Genomic DNA, 15,886 nt, shown 5'->3' with positions numbered 1-15,886 from the left:
TGGTTCAACCTTAATGTTATGAAGTGACGAGAATACTTTGTTCGCAAAAACAAAACAAAAATAACGACTTTATTCAACAAATTCGTCTTTCCCCTGTCATTCTCCTTTGCTATTTTCGTTGCAGCTCTTCCAGGTTCCACATCAGAACGCCGACTCAGTATTGGCCGACGCCTATTCACGTGAGCAGCATGACGCATGCATGTGAAGATGACGCAGGAGCTGGCCAATACTGAGCTGGCGTTCGGTCGTAAGCACGTTCTGCGTACGAGTCTGACAGGGTAGAGACGAAATTGTTGAATAAAGTCGTTATTTTTGTCTTGTTTTTGCACACAAAAGTATTCTTATCACTTCATAACATTAAGGTTGAACCACTGTAGTCATGTTGACTATTTTAACAATGTCTTTAGTACCTTTCTGCACCTTGAATGATGGTAATTAACTTTCTATGGGGGATAAAAAAAAACAAACAAACTTGGATTTAATCAAAAATATCTTAATTTGTGTTCCGAAGATGAACGAAGGTCTTACGGGTGTGGATCGACATGAGGATGAGTTATTAATGACAGAATTTTCATTATTGGGTGAACTAACCCTTTAAATTTCTTTTTTTTTTTTTTTTTTTACTTGTATGAAGTTCAAAAAATAGAAAATTCAATAATAAATTAAAGAAATAAAAAATTAATTAAAAATTCTAAAGTTCAACATTGGCAGCTTTTAAAACAACCACACAGATTGTCTACATTTATTTGAATGAAAATGCCCTTTAAATAATCAATTTAGAAAACATTAGAGCCAACCAAAACTAAAACTTTATTTATTTTCTAATGGATGGGGAGATGATGCCCACCTACCTATAGCCACACCATTGTGAGGAAAAAGAGACAGAAAAAAGGACAAAAAAGTGGGGGGAAAAGGGTGACAAGGAAACACAGAAATAATGTACTGAAGGGAAAATGAACCATTCATTCTGGGAGCTCATGTCATTCCCAGCTCTGAACTGACTGTACATTGCACTGTGCACCACACAGTGAAAAAAGAAAGTAACTAAAATAATGCAGACCAAAAGAGACGACCTGAAACTCTCACGAGCATGGCACTACAGGAGGCTGCTGTTGCATCACAAGGCTGGAGATTTTCCTCCAAACTTTCTCTCTTTGGTTTATAAAACTGCAGAGGTGGATTTAGTCAGTGTTTTTCTCCTGTAGAGGGGGAGGCAGGCAGTGTGTGAAAATGCTCTTTCTGTTACTGTTGATACAGAAATAAAAATAGGCCTATTAACTTTGGTGTGTCGGCTTAGTGCTGTGTGACCCAGAGGCGAGGGGAGATGAGCCTCTGCAGACACAGACTCTCCAAGCCTCCATCTCTGCGCACTGAGGAACTGAGCGTCTATCTGTTCATGTGGCATTTTGTGCTATTTGACACATCTCTGATCTATTCGGCTACGTTATGTGCTGGATCCCATTTTAAGCACAATATGACAGCTAGTTTTTTTATTTATTTATTTTTTTTATTGCATTTTATTTTATTTTAAATTACCTTTTATATTCTTAAAGGGGTCATTATTTCCCCCCTGAAGTCAACTTATAACAATAGTCAAGGTTTCTTGCACCAAAAACATCTTAATTTAGTTTAATTTGACAATTTTTTTTTCACCAATCATTTACCCTGACAGTTATTTGGAGAAAACAAGCAACTGGAAAGTAATTTATTTTTAATGAAAGTAAGCAATTTTGGGGCAAAACTGAACTGGAGACCATCAGAGATAAAATTGCTGACTGAATGGGGCATCAGAATTAAACAGGCTTTTGCTAGTGTATCTACTGTACTACAAAATTAAATTGGGAGTTTTATGCAGTATTATTTTACAGAACTGGAATAGGGATAAGTAAAATAATAAAAAATAATAATAATAAAAAAATCTATGAGGACAAAATACAAACATGACACTACTATAATTTGTAATATCGAAAGTATATAAGTTTAAACTCAAAATTGAACGACTTTAATAGTAATATATGAATGCAAATTTTGATATTTAATGTCTATTCTAGGAATATCGTGACATTAAACAATATTACATTTTGACTTTTTCTTGAGTTTATTCTCCAGACAAAATACCTTTAATCTTGGATTTTTTTTTTTAATTGTTTATTCTTTTATTTCAATTAAATATAATAATAAAAAAGTGTCTAAATATATTAAAAATGTTATTATATATTTTTTCGGGCTCTAATCATATTCCATAGTATTTTAAAGGGACAGTTCACCCAAAAATGAAAATTCTGCCATTATTTTATCATTCAGATCATGTCACTCCAATGTTAATATGCTGTTATTTATTTATTAATTTTTTTATGATTCAAAAGATTTTATGACAAAAGATTCAAGAACATGGAACAACATGAAGGTGGGTAAATAATGACAGCATTTTGAGGTGAACTGTTTCTTTAAAATACACACACACACACATATATATATATATATATATATAATAAAACATAACACTTAACATTGAAATAAACAGGCACTTGCATGATTCCACTGAGAAGGCCCACAAACCCGCCTGTTGCCCAGGAATAGTGTGTGTGTGTGTGTGTGTGTGTGTGTGTGTGTGTGTGTGTGTGTGTGTGTGTGTGTGTGTGATGCTGGGCAATGCCAGAACGGATCCTGGGTGGTCTTCTGGTGCTCCAATCTGTACTCGTGAGTTCTCTCACAACACTTTAAAGCCTCTGCAAATGCAATGAGTAATGCAGTTAATAAATGTGAATATATTGGAAATGAGTTTGTGAATTACACGTGCGTGTGTGTGACAGGTGGCCCATCTGCATTGACAGAACCCCAATTAAAAAGCTGCAGTGAGAGGGGCGGGGCCTGCTAGCAGGGAACGGGGAGAGGGGCCAGAGTTTGGGCCGGCTTCCTGGCTTGGTGAGGTTTGGATTGGTGTGGGGAGTGTGGTTCTATCTCAGCAGATGGCAGGCTTAGTGCTGCTGGGTAGTCCTGATGGCTTCAGTACAGGAGCCCATTCTAACACACCTGAGCATCCACAATTCAATGCCGAACGTCGGCCCTTCATTTTAGGATCGGTTCATAATTTTGAGTGCAAATGAGGAAGGATTGTGTGACAATTATCCAGTGCCAGTTAGCTGTCTAAATATTACCCAAGCATAAAGCCAATAGATATTACACACATTGGCAACTTCCAGTGATTTATGACGACAGCGCAGAGAACCGAAGGACAGAATGCAATGTTGGAACCCACTGGAGTTTCCCGACAGGAGTACTTTAAGAAATATCATAATTTGTCACCTGTCAGGGTTAGTGCTTCTTAACATAGCAGAGGTTTAATATGAAACAACAGGCTTTACGGAGCAATGTTATGGACAAATTCATTTACATTAATTTATGTGTTTCCATTTATAGTAATTTATAAATATATATATATATATATATATATATATATATATGCACACACACACACACACACACACACACACTAAAGGAGATAAAAAGATAAAATAAAATATAGTATAAATAAGGGATGGCTAGCTGTGCATTAAAAAAAATCATTGAATGTACAGATAGCTGTGGATTATCCCGCTTTTACCATGGTCATTTACCAGCACTGACAAGTTTAAGCTGTCAGCAATCTAGCATTCTGTCCGCTTTAAATAAGAAACGGATAAAGTAGTGCGGTAAGGTTACATTTATGTTTTTGAATTATAACATTTATTTGAATTAAATAATCTATCGAGAGAGAGAGAGAGAGAGAGAGTCTGTGCAGTCAGCACTAGCAATGAAGCCGTAAATTTAATTACTTCCAAAAACAGCAATGTTACCACCTTCTTGCCAAGTAATGTAATGTAGCAATTAAAAGTAGCAAAGCTAATTTATTAATAAAAGTCGTGGGGCTGCGTTGACGAGTTTCTGGAAGGTGGTTGAGAGCCACTGTTCTAGTGCATTCTGTAGCTCTTTATCATTCCACTGGAAACCCTTTGCTGTTCATGTAGACCCAATGCTTTCAACCTTCAGGGGGTCCCTGAGGGTACTCCAGGGGATCCATGTAAAAAATAAATATTTCTATTATTTCTATTAACAAATTTCTAAATAAAGAGTATTTGTAGTTTATAATAAGTTTAATGATTAATAAACGCTATTATAAAGTGTTACAGAGAATATTTGCATTTTAATACTGGGAGTCTCTATATTGTCTGAGGGTCTGGCCTGGGGGTCTTTGGATCTGTAAAGATTGAAAACCCCTGACATTGACCACAGGAAACGCCTGCTGGCTTCCTCATTCTGATGAGGAAGGTGCTGGTGGGTGTGTCCACATAATCACCAGCACAAAGAAACCAATCAAACACAGCAGACAATTAACACTGAAGGTCATGTTGTCAATGTATGTGTGCGTTACAGACCTTCAACTGTTACTGAACAAAACCTTGCCACTCTCCAATCCTGTACACAATGGCCCCAGCAGTCCCAAAGCATTCATGTCTGGATGGCCCATGCTGACATACAGGACAGCCTATCAGCTCTGCTTTAATTACAGCCAGTCAGGAACCTGCACTTCCAACAGGCCTGAGACCTGTCCTGGTGAATTAAACATGCAGCCCAGCCTCATGAATAGTGCATGGAGGTATGCTGCCTCTCTGATCTGAGAACAGAGGAGGTGACCCTCTGCCCAGCAGGAGAAACATACAGAAAAATAAAAAAGAAAGAGAGAGAGTGTGAGTGTGTGTGTGTGTGTGTGTGTGTGTGTGTGTGTGTGTGTGTGTGTGTGTGTGTGTGTGAGAGAGAAGGCTGAGACACAGGGGTGAGCGAGTGTGTACGCATGAGAGACAGAGCATTTGTATTTGAGGGAAATATGAATGCTAATACTATAAATGCTGTGCATGCATAATACAGTGTGCGTGTGTGTGTGTGTGTGTGTGTGTGGGATCTGTAAGAACACAGTTCTGTGTTTGTTTGAAAACTTACTGAGCATGAAAGTCACATAATAATAATAATACAATGTAAGCACAGAAATAAAGAGAAAATAGTTTAAAAAGGATAGGTCTAATATGCACTACTAAGTTCAAGTTTTGTGAAAGAATTAACTATTTCCATTTAGCAATGACAGATTAAATTACATTTACTGTATTTTTTAATCAAATTTGTGTGTACTGGTTTGACCTACAATATGAGGTCCTTATATTGTGGTTTGCATTCAGGTTTCAGGCCTACATTATAAGGACATGCCGATTTATTGTTACTATATATAGTGTATAAGAATATAGTATATAATTACATAAATTGAGAACTAGGCATTGTTTTCAAATCAGTTTCTTTATTTGAAAATAATACAATTTTAACCTATTTATTTCTGTAATTTTAGAATATTACAGAATTAACTGCAGAATAGGTAAAAACAAATATATATTTTAAAATGACTAGCCTGTCAAAATACCTAAATTGCTTCCACCCAACTAATAACACTCCAAGAATTTTAATAAAAAAACACTACTTTGGATTGAGACAGGATTTCTGTCACATCACACTCAATAATCTTGCTCCCTGGGGGGCAGAAAGAGATTGTTTTGTCAGAATTAGGATATAACCTGCTATTTAAATGCTCTTTACTGCAAGAAATGTCTCTAACCGCAGCGTTTTTCACTGTGTGACAGTGAAGTTTCCTGAATGCAAAACTGTCATTTATTTCCATTTATACATCAGTTAGATCTGGTTCTCCAAACTGCATTTTAACAGTGCTGATATAATACAATTATTAAAAAAAAAAAAAAAAAAAAAGATTTAAATACTTATATTGTGTCTAAAATGTAAGTTAACCATTGTTCATTTCTTGTTTATACAGATTTGTTGTGTGCAAAAAGTGGCCACTGACCTGGTCTCCAATGGGACATTGCTGTTGAGCACCCAGCTGTCCTGCAGCTGCACTGACTCGGGCGTGGTGGGCCCGTCGCCCGGGGCGGGCGGAGGGGCGTGGATGGGGTTGCGTCGGCCACTCAGCGTGTTGCGGTTAAGGGAGTTGGCAGAGGATTGGTGGTGTGACAGCGTCTGGTGGTTGTGCGGTGGAGGGATAGGCGGCCGCAGGGTGGACTGGCTGTGATGGTTTGGAGCTCCTGGGGAGAAAATGATTGAAAAACCCTTTTATCAGGCTGTCAATCAATTATCAATTGGCACTGTCAAAAACTGTGTTAAGCGATGCAGGAAATGCAAACGGAATAACAGCACTGTGAGGGTGGAGTGCAATCAGAATAAACATCAAATCAGGGACGAAAGGACGCTCTCGGTGATGACAGCCTGCCAAAGCTGTTGTTATTCTTTCTTTCCGAATTCACATGCAGGCATTCCGTGGCGGCAGGAAGCCCCTAAAACACTCAACCACCCAGCTTGTTAAGACGCTTGTCAGACAGGAAACTCCTGTCTTTTCTTTTTAAGCTGCGCCAGCGTTGCTGGATGCTGCGTTTTCGTACCTCATGAAGCAGCATTAATTGACATTGTTTGGCTCAGTGTAATCCTTAATGCAGCCTGAATTCGGAGCATGAATCTGCAGGAAGCACCGGCTCTGTTTGAATCTTTTACCGTGAAACACTTTGTACGTGGACATGGCTGTGGTGCAGAGGCTCTTCACTTCAGGGCTGCTTTGTAAGAGGTAACCTGTGGTGCTTGGGAAACATCTAGCATGTAATTTTAAAACAAAAAGAAAACAAATCTCTCTATCATGTTACATTTATAACTCTTGTCTATCAAAGCAAAAGCGAAAGAGAGAGCGGGGAGGAGGAGGAGGCCAGACAAGAAGCATCAAACATGCTCCTAATAATGTTTTCCCATGAAACACGGAGTAATGCAATAAAGATGAACCTCCCAATCCAAGTTCTCTTCCCACCAGCACCCGAAACCATTTCCATTTTCTCAGGTTGCCCATCTCATGCTTGTTGATCCATGACAGTTGCCTGAAAGCGAGCTCCATGGCCTGATCCCCTGTCTGTGGCTGTCAGGAGTCTGATCAGTATGAGCAGATGGGCTAAAAGAGTACATGAATCAGGCCTATGAAGAGTCCACATGGTTACTAAAGGTGCTGTGGCTGGTACTGGATTGCTAATACCATGGTATATTAATATGGAAATTGAAGTATCATGGTACTTTCCATGTATACCATAGTACTCCTAAAGAATTGTCAATAAAAAAAAATAAAAAAAATGGTAAGCCTTTTTTTTTTTTTTTTTTGTAAGTGCCATTTTGCAAATGGTTAACAGCTAGCTTAAAAAAATTAAATTAAAAATAAATTAAAATATAAAAATAAAACATTTAAATCATTTCCCAGGCCCTGGGTTTAATTATGAACAAAATAATTAATAAATATAATTGCTCAGTCTCAAATCTAAATAGACTGCCCTTTAGCTATGCAATGAGATTAATTTCTTATTTTGTACACAGAAAAGAGATTTGTAGCAAGCTTCTATTCATCAAAGATGCAGCCAAAGACTTTTGTGTTTTCTGTCTGCTTGACCCCCGTTTAAATCTGCAACAGTAAAAAGCCTCTCGTGCTCTCTCTCCTCTTATCCTCTTCTTCTCTTTTTAAATACAAGAACGCGCAAGTGCCAAGGACTATGAGAGAAGGACGTGTATGTGTGGGGGATTATATTCATGAACGAAGTGTATTGACAAACAGAATGTCCAGAGTTTGTTCTTAGAATCTAAATCCAACCAAAGGAGAACAGATCAAGTAAGTGTGTGTGTGTGTTTGAATGTGTGTGTGTGTGTGTGTGTGTGTGTGTGTATAGAGTGGATCAGTGCTGGCCTGGCCATGTAATCTGCTGTTTTTCGCTGTATTACAATGGCAACAGTGCTGGATCAAACATGGAATAAGCTAAAGCCAGTCCCTGAGTGCCGGGAATTGGGAGTAATCCTGGCGCTGAGGCACAGTGGGGTGGGTGATGGGGTCTCACCCCCCGTCTAAAGATCATGCAGGACTCATCTGAGCTCAGTGGCCCTGTGGCTCTATTGGGGGGTGACACGCTCTGATGACCCAAACTCAGATCTGTGATCAGTGAGTGCTGAGTGGTGAAATACGCTGAAATATGAAATGTCTCAAAAGATGTTGAAAATATGTCTCTCTCTTTTTTTTTGGTCCATACAGTGAATGTCAAAGAGCCCTGCTGTTTTGAACCCTGATGACTTACTGTATGGATAAAAAACAGTTGAAACATTCCTTAAAATATCTTGATTAACTGATATAATTAGTATTTGTCATGGTCACCAGCTGGAGTGCCCTTGATAGCCACCAGAGGGCGCTCCACATCAGACTATTGTCATTCCCTCACAAACTACATTTCCCATAATTCTCTGACTGGACTCATCAGCACTCACTGCATTCTGCTGTCTCATTAGACAGTTTAGCTCACCTTATATAAGCCTAGTTCACTCTGTCATTCTTTGCGAAGTCTTGTATGTGTCTGCACTCATATACATACATATATATACAGACTGCTTCTACAAACATTTGTGAAAGAATGGGTCGCTCTCAGGAGCTCAGTAATTTCAAGTGTGAATTCAAGTGTGGTACCATGATAGGTTGCCACCTGTGCAATGAGTCCATCCATGAAATTTCCTCACTACTAAATATTCCACGGTCAACTGTTAGTGGTACCATAACAAAGTGGAAGCAATTGGGAACAACAGCAACTCAGCCACGAAGTGGTAGGCCACATAAAATCACAGAGTGGGGTCAGCGCATGCTGAGGCGCACAGTGCGCAGAAGTCACCAACTTTCTGCAGAGTCAATAGCTACAGACCTCCAAACTTCATGTGGCCTTTAGATTAGCTCAAGAACAGTGAGTAGAGAGCTTCATGGAATGGGTTTCCATGGCCAAGCAGCTGCATCCAAGCCTTACATCACCAAGTGCAATGCAAAGCATCAGATGCAGTGGTGTAAAGCACGCCGCCACTGGACTCTAGAGCAGTGGAGATGTGTTCTCTGGAGTGACGAATCACGCTTCTCTGTCTGGCAATCCTATGGACGGTACTTGCCTGACTACATTGTGCCAAGTGTAAAGTTTGGTGGAGGGGGGATTATGGTGTGGGGTTGTTTTTCAAAGGTTGGGCTTGGCCCCTTATTTCCAGTGAAAGGAACTCTTAATGCTTCAGCATACCAAGACATTTTGGACAATTTCATGCTCCCAACTTTGTGGGAACAGTTTGGGGATGGCCGCTTCCTGTTCCAACATGACTGCGCACCAGTGCACAAAGCAAGGTCCATAAAGACATGGATGAGCGAGTTTGGTGTGGAGGAACTTGACTGGCCTGCACAGAGTCCTGACCTCAACCCGATAGAACACTTTTGGGATGAATTAGAGCGGAGACTGTGAGCCAGGCCTTCTCGCCAACATCACTGCCTGACCTCACAAATGCGCTCCTAGAAGAATGGTCAAACATTCCCATAAACACACTCCTAAAGCTTGTGGAAAGCCTTCCCAAAAGAGTTGAAGCTGTTATAGCTGCAAAGGGTGGGCCAACTCCATATTAAACCATACGGATTAAGAATGTGATGTCATTAAAGTTCATGTGCACTTTAAGGCAGGCATCCCAAAACTTTTGGCAATATAGTGTATGTGTGTATATATATATATATATATATATATATATATATATATATATATATATATATTAGAACTGATTAAATTTATACATTTTATTTATTTATTTATTTTTTTTGATTAAGGGGGCGACACAACTTACCCACTGACACATCTTACCCCACTATCCCCTACATTCTGTTTATTCCTTGTTCTGCAGAATATAACTATAAAAGTGATTCTGCAGTGCTAAGGTGAAGTAAAGTTCAGCCCCTGTCTCTCATTAGCTCTATACAGTGTGCTGGAAATAGGTCTGGACATTGTTAACTTCTGTTTAAGTATGCGTTTGTTTGTGTCACTATGTATGGCTGTCTGAGGCCACAAGATGAATGCCTCCTCTTCTCTAGAGGCATGATCCCTGTGGCTGTAGTAAAAGTCCTCGTCAGCATGCTGCTATAACAGTGAATGTGGGAGACGTGGCCTGATTTTGGGCCCAGGTGCAGGGTGAGGGAGGGCAGTGTACAGATGTTCAATGTGGAGGGAGGAGGGTGACCCCTTAACCTGAGAGAGACATTTAGCATCTGCCAATACACACTCAAACACTCTCCTGAGGATGCGTACACATACCCACGGTCACACACACACATAAATATGCATGCATAAAAACATAAGCAAAGGACAGCAAAATAATTAAAACTCAAAATGTCTGTTGGGTAACTTGGGGAGTAGGTAGGAAATGTTCACCTAACTACATAACAGTAGCTCAGTTGCTTTTCATAAACACATACACTACCATTCAAAAGTTTGGGGTTGGTGTGTGTGTATATATACATATCTCAATACACACAGAAATATGTCAAAATGCCCGGCTTTGTGAGTATTCACTTAAACAGTATTCACTTAAACAATGTTGGACATGTGTTAACATAAGTGAACATAAACAGTTGAGAAATAAGTTGCATGTGTAACAGTATGTTGGATTTGTGCATTCAGTCTTAAAGTGACAGGAGCCTAATATTCCTGCTGCCATCTGTGTCAATATTAACAAAACAAGACAGAGAAAATCACTCATTGATTTTTTAGTAGATTTAGTAGGATTAATCTGTTTTTAATTTATTGTTTTACATTTAATTACTTTCTGTTAATAAAGACTGTTCTTTATTATTATTATTTTTTTCAAAGCTATATTTGCTATAAGCTATAAGATAGAGAATGGAATATGTTGCACATGTTGCTAGCCAATAAATAAAGAGTTGTCAATTTATGATACTTTCTCATCTCTTAATTTTTTTATACTTAAAATACACTGTTTTTAAAAAATAATATTATTTATGGTGATCGTATTGGCCAATACAGCTTCCAGTTATCGGTAATTGGCCCAAAAAATCTTGATCGGAGCACCCTTAATTACTGACACCAAACTTTGGTAGTGTACACAACAGAGAGCACTACCAAACAAGACAAATTATGGTTCAAACCACTCCTAGCTGTCAAGAGGACATTTTTATGAATCACAGATGAGATATCATGGACAAGCTGAATAGATCTCCTGCTTCTGTCTGTCCATTGTTTTATTATTTATTTTGTTGTTGTTGTTGTTTTTCTTCCCTACAAATATTCAAGGTTAAATAACAGTATCTATTTTACTCATTCTTAACAAATGCCTTTGTGCTTTTACCTGCACAACCAGTTTGAAAAAAAAGAAAAAAAAAAAAGACATTTGTTTGCACATCACTTGAGAAAACAACAAATGCAAAAGTCACTTGTGGTCAAGGCGAAATGCTGTAGGCTCCCCCGTCAGCCCTTCCCAGACTGATGAAAAGGTTGTTTTCATATTCATGAAGAAGCATTCTTCATTCGTAAACCTCTGCACGCATCATCAACTTTTATCCCGCGTCGACTATGAAATGGCTGTGTAGAGACTCTGTGTGTGTGAGGGTAAAAATTCACACCCGCAGCGCACAGTAATCGCTGTCCTTTTCACTCTCGATGTCTCCTTTACTGTAGGACACTGACAGATTTATACACTTATTTTAGGAATGACTAATTGAAGGTTTACATTAGAGGATAATCAAGGTTTTTGTCCATGAATGTTTTATAAAACGAATTGATTCCTATTATAAACAGATTGACTTTTGCACATTAATTATTCTGGAAACTGTATTAAAAATGAGACCGTACTTTTGCTCAGATTCTTAACAATACAACTGAAATGTCTGCACAAACTATCAGTCAGTCATGTACCAAGGACACATTCAAGGATAAAGCTAAAGCCCAATTTCTCTGTTTGGCTACAGTTAAACCAACAACAGCTCACAGACACAAACACAAATTGAAATAAACCGCTGGACATAAGTGGCAGAAACCTCAGGAAACAATAGGAGTGAGAACATAAACGTCAATTTGGGATGCTAAAGGAGATCGGAGAGAGGCCCTGGACCACATGAGGTAAAAGAGAGTGAGATTTCACTGGGAAACGCTTGTGTCTGCTTGTGAATAAATAAAAGTGTGTAATTAGGAACCAGCCACTGAGACTTCCTACTCTTATATCCCGTTACAACCACCCCCTCCCACCATTTTCACTGATAACACGGTGGTTTTCTCTCGCCAATAAGAGTGCCAAGATTCAACTATAGGCAGATTACAGCAAGGCTAGACGCAATATACGGCACATCCCAGCTCAAGGCCCATCAAATACAGCTGCCTGCTCCCTGTATGCGGTACACGACAACAATGAAATGGAAGATGAAGGTCATTTCAGCACATATTTACCCAGAAAGAGTCTTGCATACATTTTACAATCAAAAGTTAAAGGTTTGGCTGGTTAGCAGGGTCCAGTTAGCCCCTGCTGATAAATGCCAGAAGTACATCACCTAACTACAAAAAGCATATTTTTTCCATTGATGGCCATATTTATATACACCGATCAGGCATAACATTATGACCACTGACAGGTGAAGTGAATAACACTGATTATCTCTTCATCAGGGTGGGTGGGATATATTAGGCAGCAAGTGAACATTTTATCCTCAAAGTTGATGTGTTAGAAGCAGAAAAATGGGAAAGCGCAAGGATTTGAGCGAGTTTGACAAGGGCCAAATTGTGATGGCTAGACGACTGGATCAGAGCATCTCCAAAACTGCAGCTCTTGTGGGGTGTTCCCGGTCTGCAGTGGTCAGTATCTATCAAAAGTGGTCCAAGGAAGGAACAGTGGTGAACCGGCGACAGGGTCATGGGCGGCCAAGGCTCATTGATGCACGTGGGGAGCGAAGGCTGGCCCGTGTGGTCCGATCCAACAGACGAGCTACTGTAGCTCAAATTGCTCAAGAAGTTAATGCTGGTTCTGATAGAAAGAATACACAGTGCATCGCAGTTTGTTGCGTATGGGGCTGTATAACCAATGTTCTGCTGGGAAACCTTGAGTCCTGCCATCCACGTGGATGTTACTTTGACACGTACCAGCTTCCTAAGCATTGTTGCAGACCATGTACACCCTTTCATGGAAATGGTATTCACTGGTGGCTGTGGCCTCTTTCAGCAGGATAATGCACCCTGCCTCAAGGCAAAAATGGTATATTTATATACTGTATATATATAAAATGAAGTGATTAGTCACATGTCATTTATGGCTCATTTATGGTGACTTCCTCAAGACTTCCTGGCAGCAGAACTTAAAACCTATTAGCAAAGATCACATTTCAAATCACATAATTCTCATATCCCGAACCAGCCGAGCAACTCTCATTGAAATGAACTGGACTGCTAATGGATTTACAATGGGTTTACCAGAAGTTTTCGATCTTAGATGCCATGGACCCCCAAATATGATTATCCTCTTCTAAGTGACCCCATCCTAAAATTTAAAAGGTGTCTGTTCCCTGGACCCCAGTTTGAAAACCCCTGGGTTTACATCACTGCCATATGAATGGTCGTTTTGAACACAGCAGCAGTTTCTACACTCAACATTCCAGCAAAAACCCGATATGACAACATAATTAAAAGCAACTCCTAGTAAATAGAATAACAAAACATCAATAGATACATAATTTATAAAGGCACACAGACAGTAGACATTTTCCTTCCAAATGCACAAAACACACATTAAACTTTTACTCACGCACAATAATGTGATCTGACAGTATACTCTCAGTCAGATAGGATGCATGCCAACATACTCACATTTGCTCGGGCAGAGAGAGCTGCACATTAACTGACTACTATATTGCACACTGGAAACATGTACTACCCTACAACTTAAGTACATCCAAGCACTGTGGACTGTGTGTGTGTGTCTGAAAACACTGAAAACATAGTGGAGTAGCAGACTCAATAGTCCAGTGTGGAGGTAATCTAGTTTGACACAGATCCAAACCTACATGGTTCAGCTCGCTCTTACTAAAAGCAGATCGCCACACACAGTACAGCGTGCCTGAGTTCAGCACTTAAACCCACCCCTTGCTCTTTCTGGGACCGTGCCTGTGCAGGGCAGAGTGAAGCGGAGACGCTGAGCAGGATGGAATTGGCTTTCAGTACACTGCATTAGTTTCACAGTAGAGCTCTGGAGGCCCACTGGCAGTGGGAACAGAAAGCCACCATGTTTGTTTTTCAGGCCTAGCCCCAGTAAAAAATGTTTATTGATATTTTCTGTGGTTCAACACAAGTGTCGGATGCAGAGGAAGGATGCCTGCTCGAGCAGCCACAGCCAAGAGAAGCAGTGGGTGTCAGGACTGCTGCTTTCTTTCAGACGTTCACACAAGCGCAGCCACTGGCCTAAAAATGTCTAAAGGCCCGTTCACACCAAGGACGATAACTATAATGATAATTGTAAAGATTTAGTGTGCGAAAAATCGTTCTAAATACAAAAGAATAGAGTCCACACCACAGCTATAACAATAACAGCACAGAGAGCCAATATTGTTGGAATCACTTTCAGAACGATTTTTCTAGCTGATGAATGATAAAAACACTGACAGCCAATCAGAATCCATTCTGCTTTAAAGAGCTCGAGCATTTAAAATGGTAGACAACATTTTAAACCAATTCAAACTGATTTGCAAATCATTTGTAAATCACTTGACCAAAAGAATGAAACATACTGGAACCACAATTTGACATAATCTTCATAACCTAATTGGAAAAAAAGGGCTTTCTTAGGGCATTATTCTATTTTCCTAGGTTTCTTCACCTGTACCCAACACAAACATGTTAATATAAAAACACAAGCCTATTTGTAAAAAAAAAAAATAATAATAATAATAAAAAAATAATAATAAAATGCAACAGCACACCCTCAATTACCAGTGCAAAACAGGAAGAAAATGAGCTTTTAAATGTGAGTGTCAAGCCTAAACTAAATAGCTTCCACAGCTTCCTCAGAATGATCACTCAAATCAAAGTGACTGTTTTTATGTTCAAACTGAATCACTAAATGAGTAGACTTCCCTATTCTTTTTTTTATATGCAACCTCTCAGTACATTTCATGCTAATACATAATCAACAACTGAAATGAATAAATAATAATAAAACTTATGCAATAAAACATCCTTAATTACAGCTGCAAAATAGAATAAAAGGCACTGTCAAGTCTACACTAAATTGTTTCCACATTTTCCTCCAACATGATCAGTCAAATTAATTAGTTAATCTTTTTTAACTAATTAACACATCCCTAAAATGAATCCCAATGTTTTTTCACTGCAGTCTCTTATCCCTCAAAAAGACACTTAACAACTAGCTAAAACATTCTAAGACTGAGCTCAACACACAAAGACTGTTTCCTTCAACTGAAGCAGGTTTAAATACTTACACACGGAATTTAAACAAACACTGACTGAACGCAACTGACTCTGACTCGGCGTGTTTGGGCATGATCAGTCGTAAGTCTCAAATTACATTCATAATCGGCCTTACAATCGTTAAGTGTGTCCCTGGCTTTATATTGATTCCATAGATACCTGCTCCCTCAGAATGAAGGGACAGCAGCTGGTCTGGAGGTCATGCTGTTGAACTCCTGACGTTCATTCTGAGGGGTGGTTTAATTAAAACACAGCTTGGTCGGTGGTAGTAAAAGTAAATGTAAGCTGTGTGCTGGGCTCTGAACGAAACATTTCCCTCATATTCAGTCTCTTTGGCCCAATCCCTTCCTGTAATGAGCAATAATAACAGTCTGAGAGAAGAGTCATCAAATCAGCCTGAAAATAAACAGGCTTTTGAAACCCCACTCTAAAACCCTCCCACACACAAACATGCATGGCCCTCTGTTCTGAATACAAAGGTTTAAATACCCTAATACACAGAGAGAGAGAGAGAG

General features: G+C 39.3%; 1 protein-coding gene across 11 annotated transcripts in view; it reads right to left on the bottom strand.

Annotated features, from left to right (window-relative positions):
- tenm2a (teneurin transmembrane protein 2a) overlaps positions 1 to 15,886 on the bottom strand; it is a 298,870-nt gene that overhangs the window by 70,118 nt on the left and 212,866 nt on the right. For all 11 annotated transcript variants that reach the window (XM_051918420.1, XM_051918423.1, XM_051918424.1 and 8 more), the window contains one exon: positions 5,882 to 6,119. In XM_051918420.1, coding sequence (XP_051774380.1) covers positions 5,882 to 6,119 — 238 coding nt within the window. The remainder of the gene's footprint in view (positions 1 to 5,881; positions 6,120 to 15,886) is intronic.

Source organism: Ctenopharyngodon idella, chromosome 14 (genome assembly GCF_019924925.1).
Source record: "Ctenopharyngodon idella isolate HZGC_01 chromosome 14, HZGC01, whole genome shotgun sequence".
Taxonomy (NCBI): domain Eukaryota; kingdom Metazoa; phylum Chordata; class Actinopteri; order Cypriniformes; family Xenocyprididae; genus Ctenopharyngodon; species Ctenopharyngodon idella.
The sequence above is the reverse complement of the archived record's forward strand: the minus strand, read 5'-3'. Positions and strand labels throughout refer to the sequence as shown.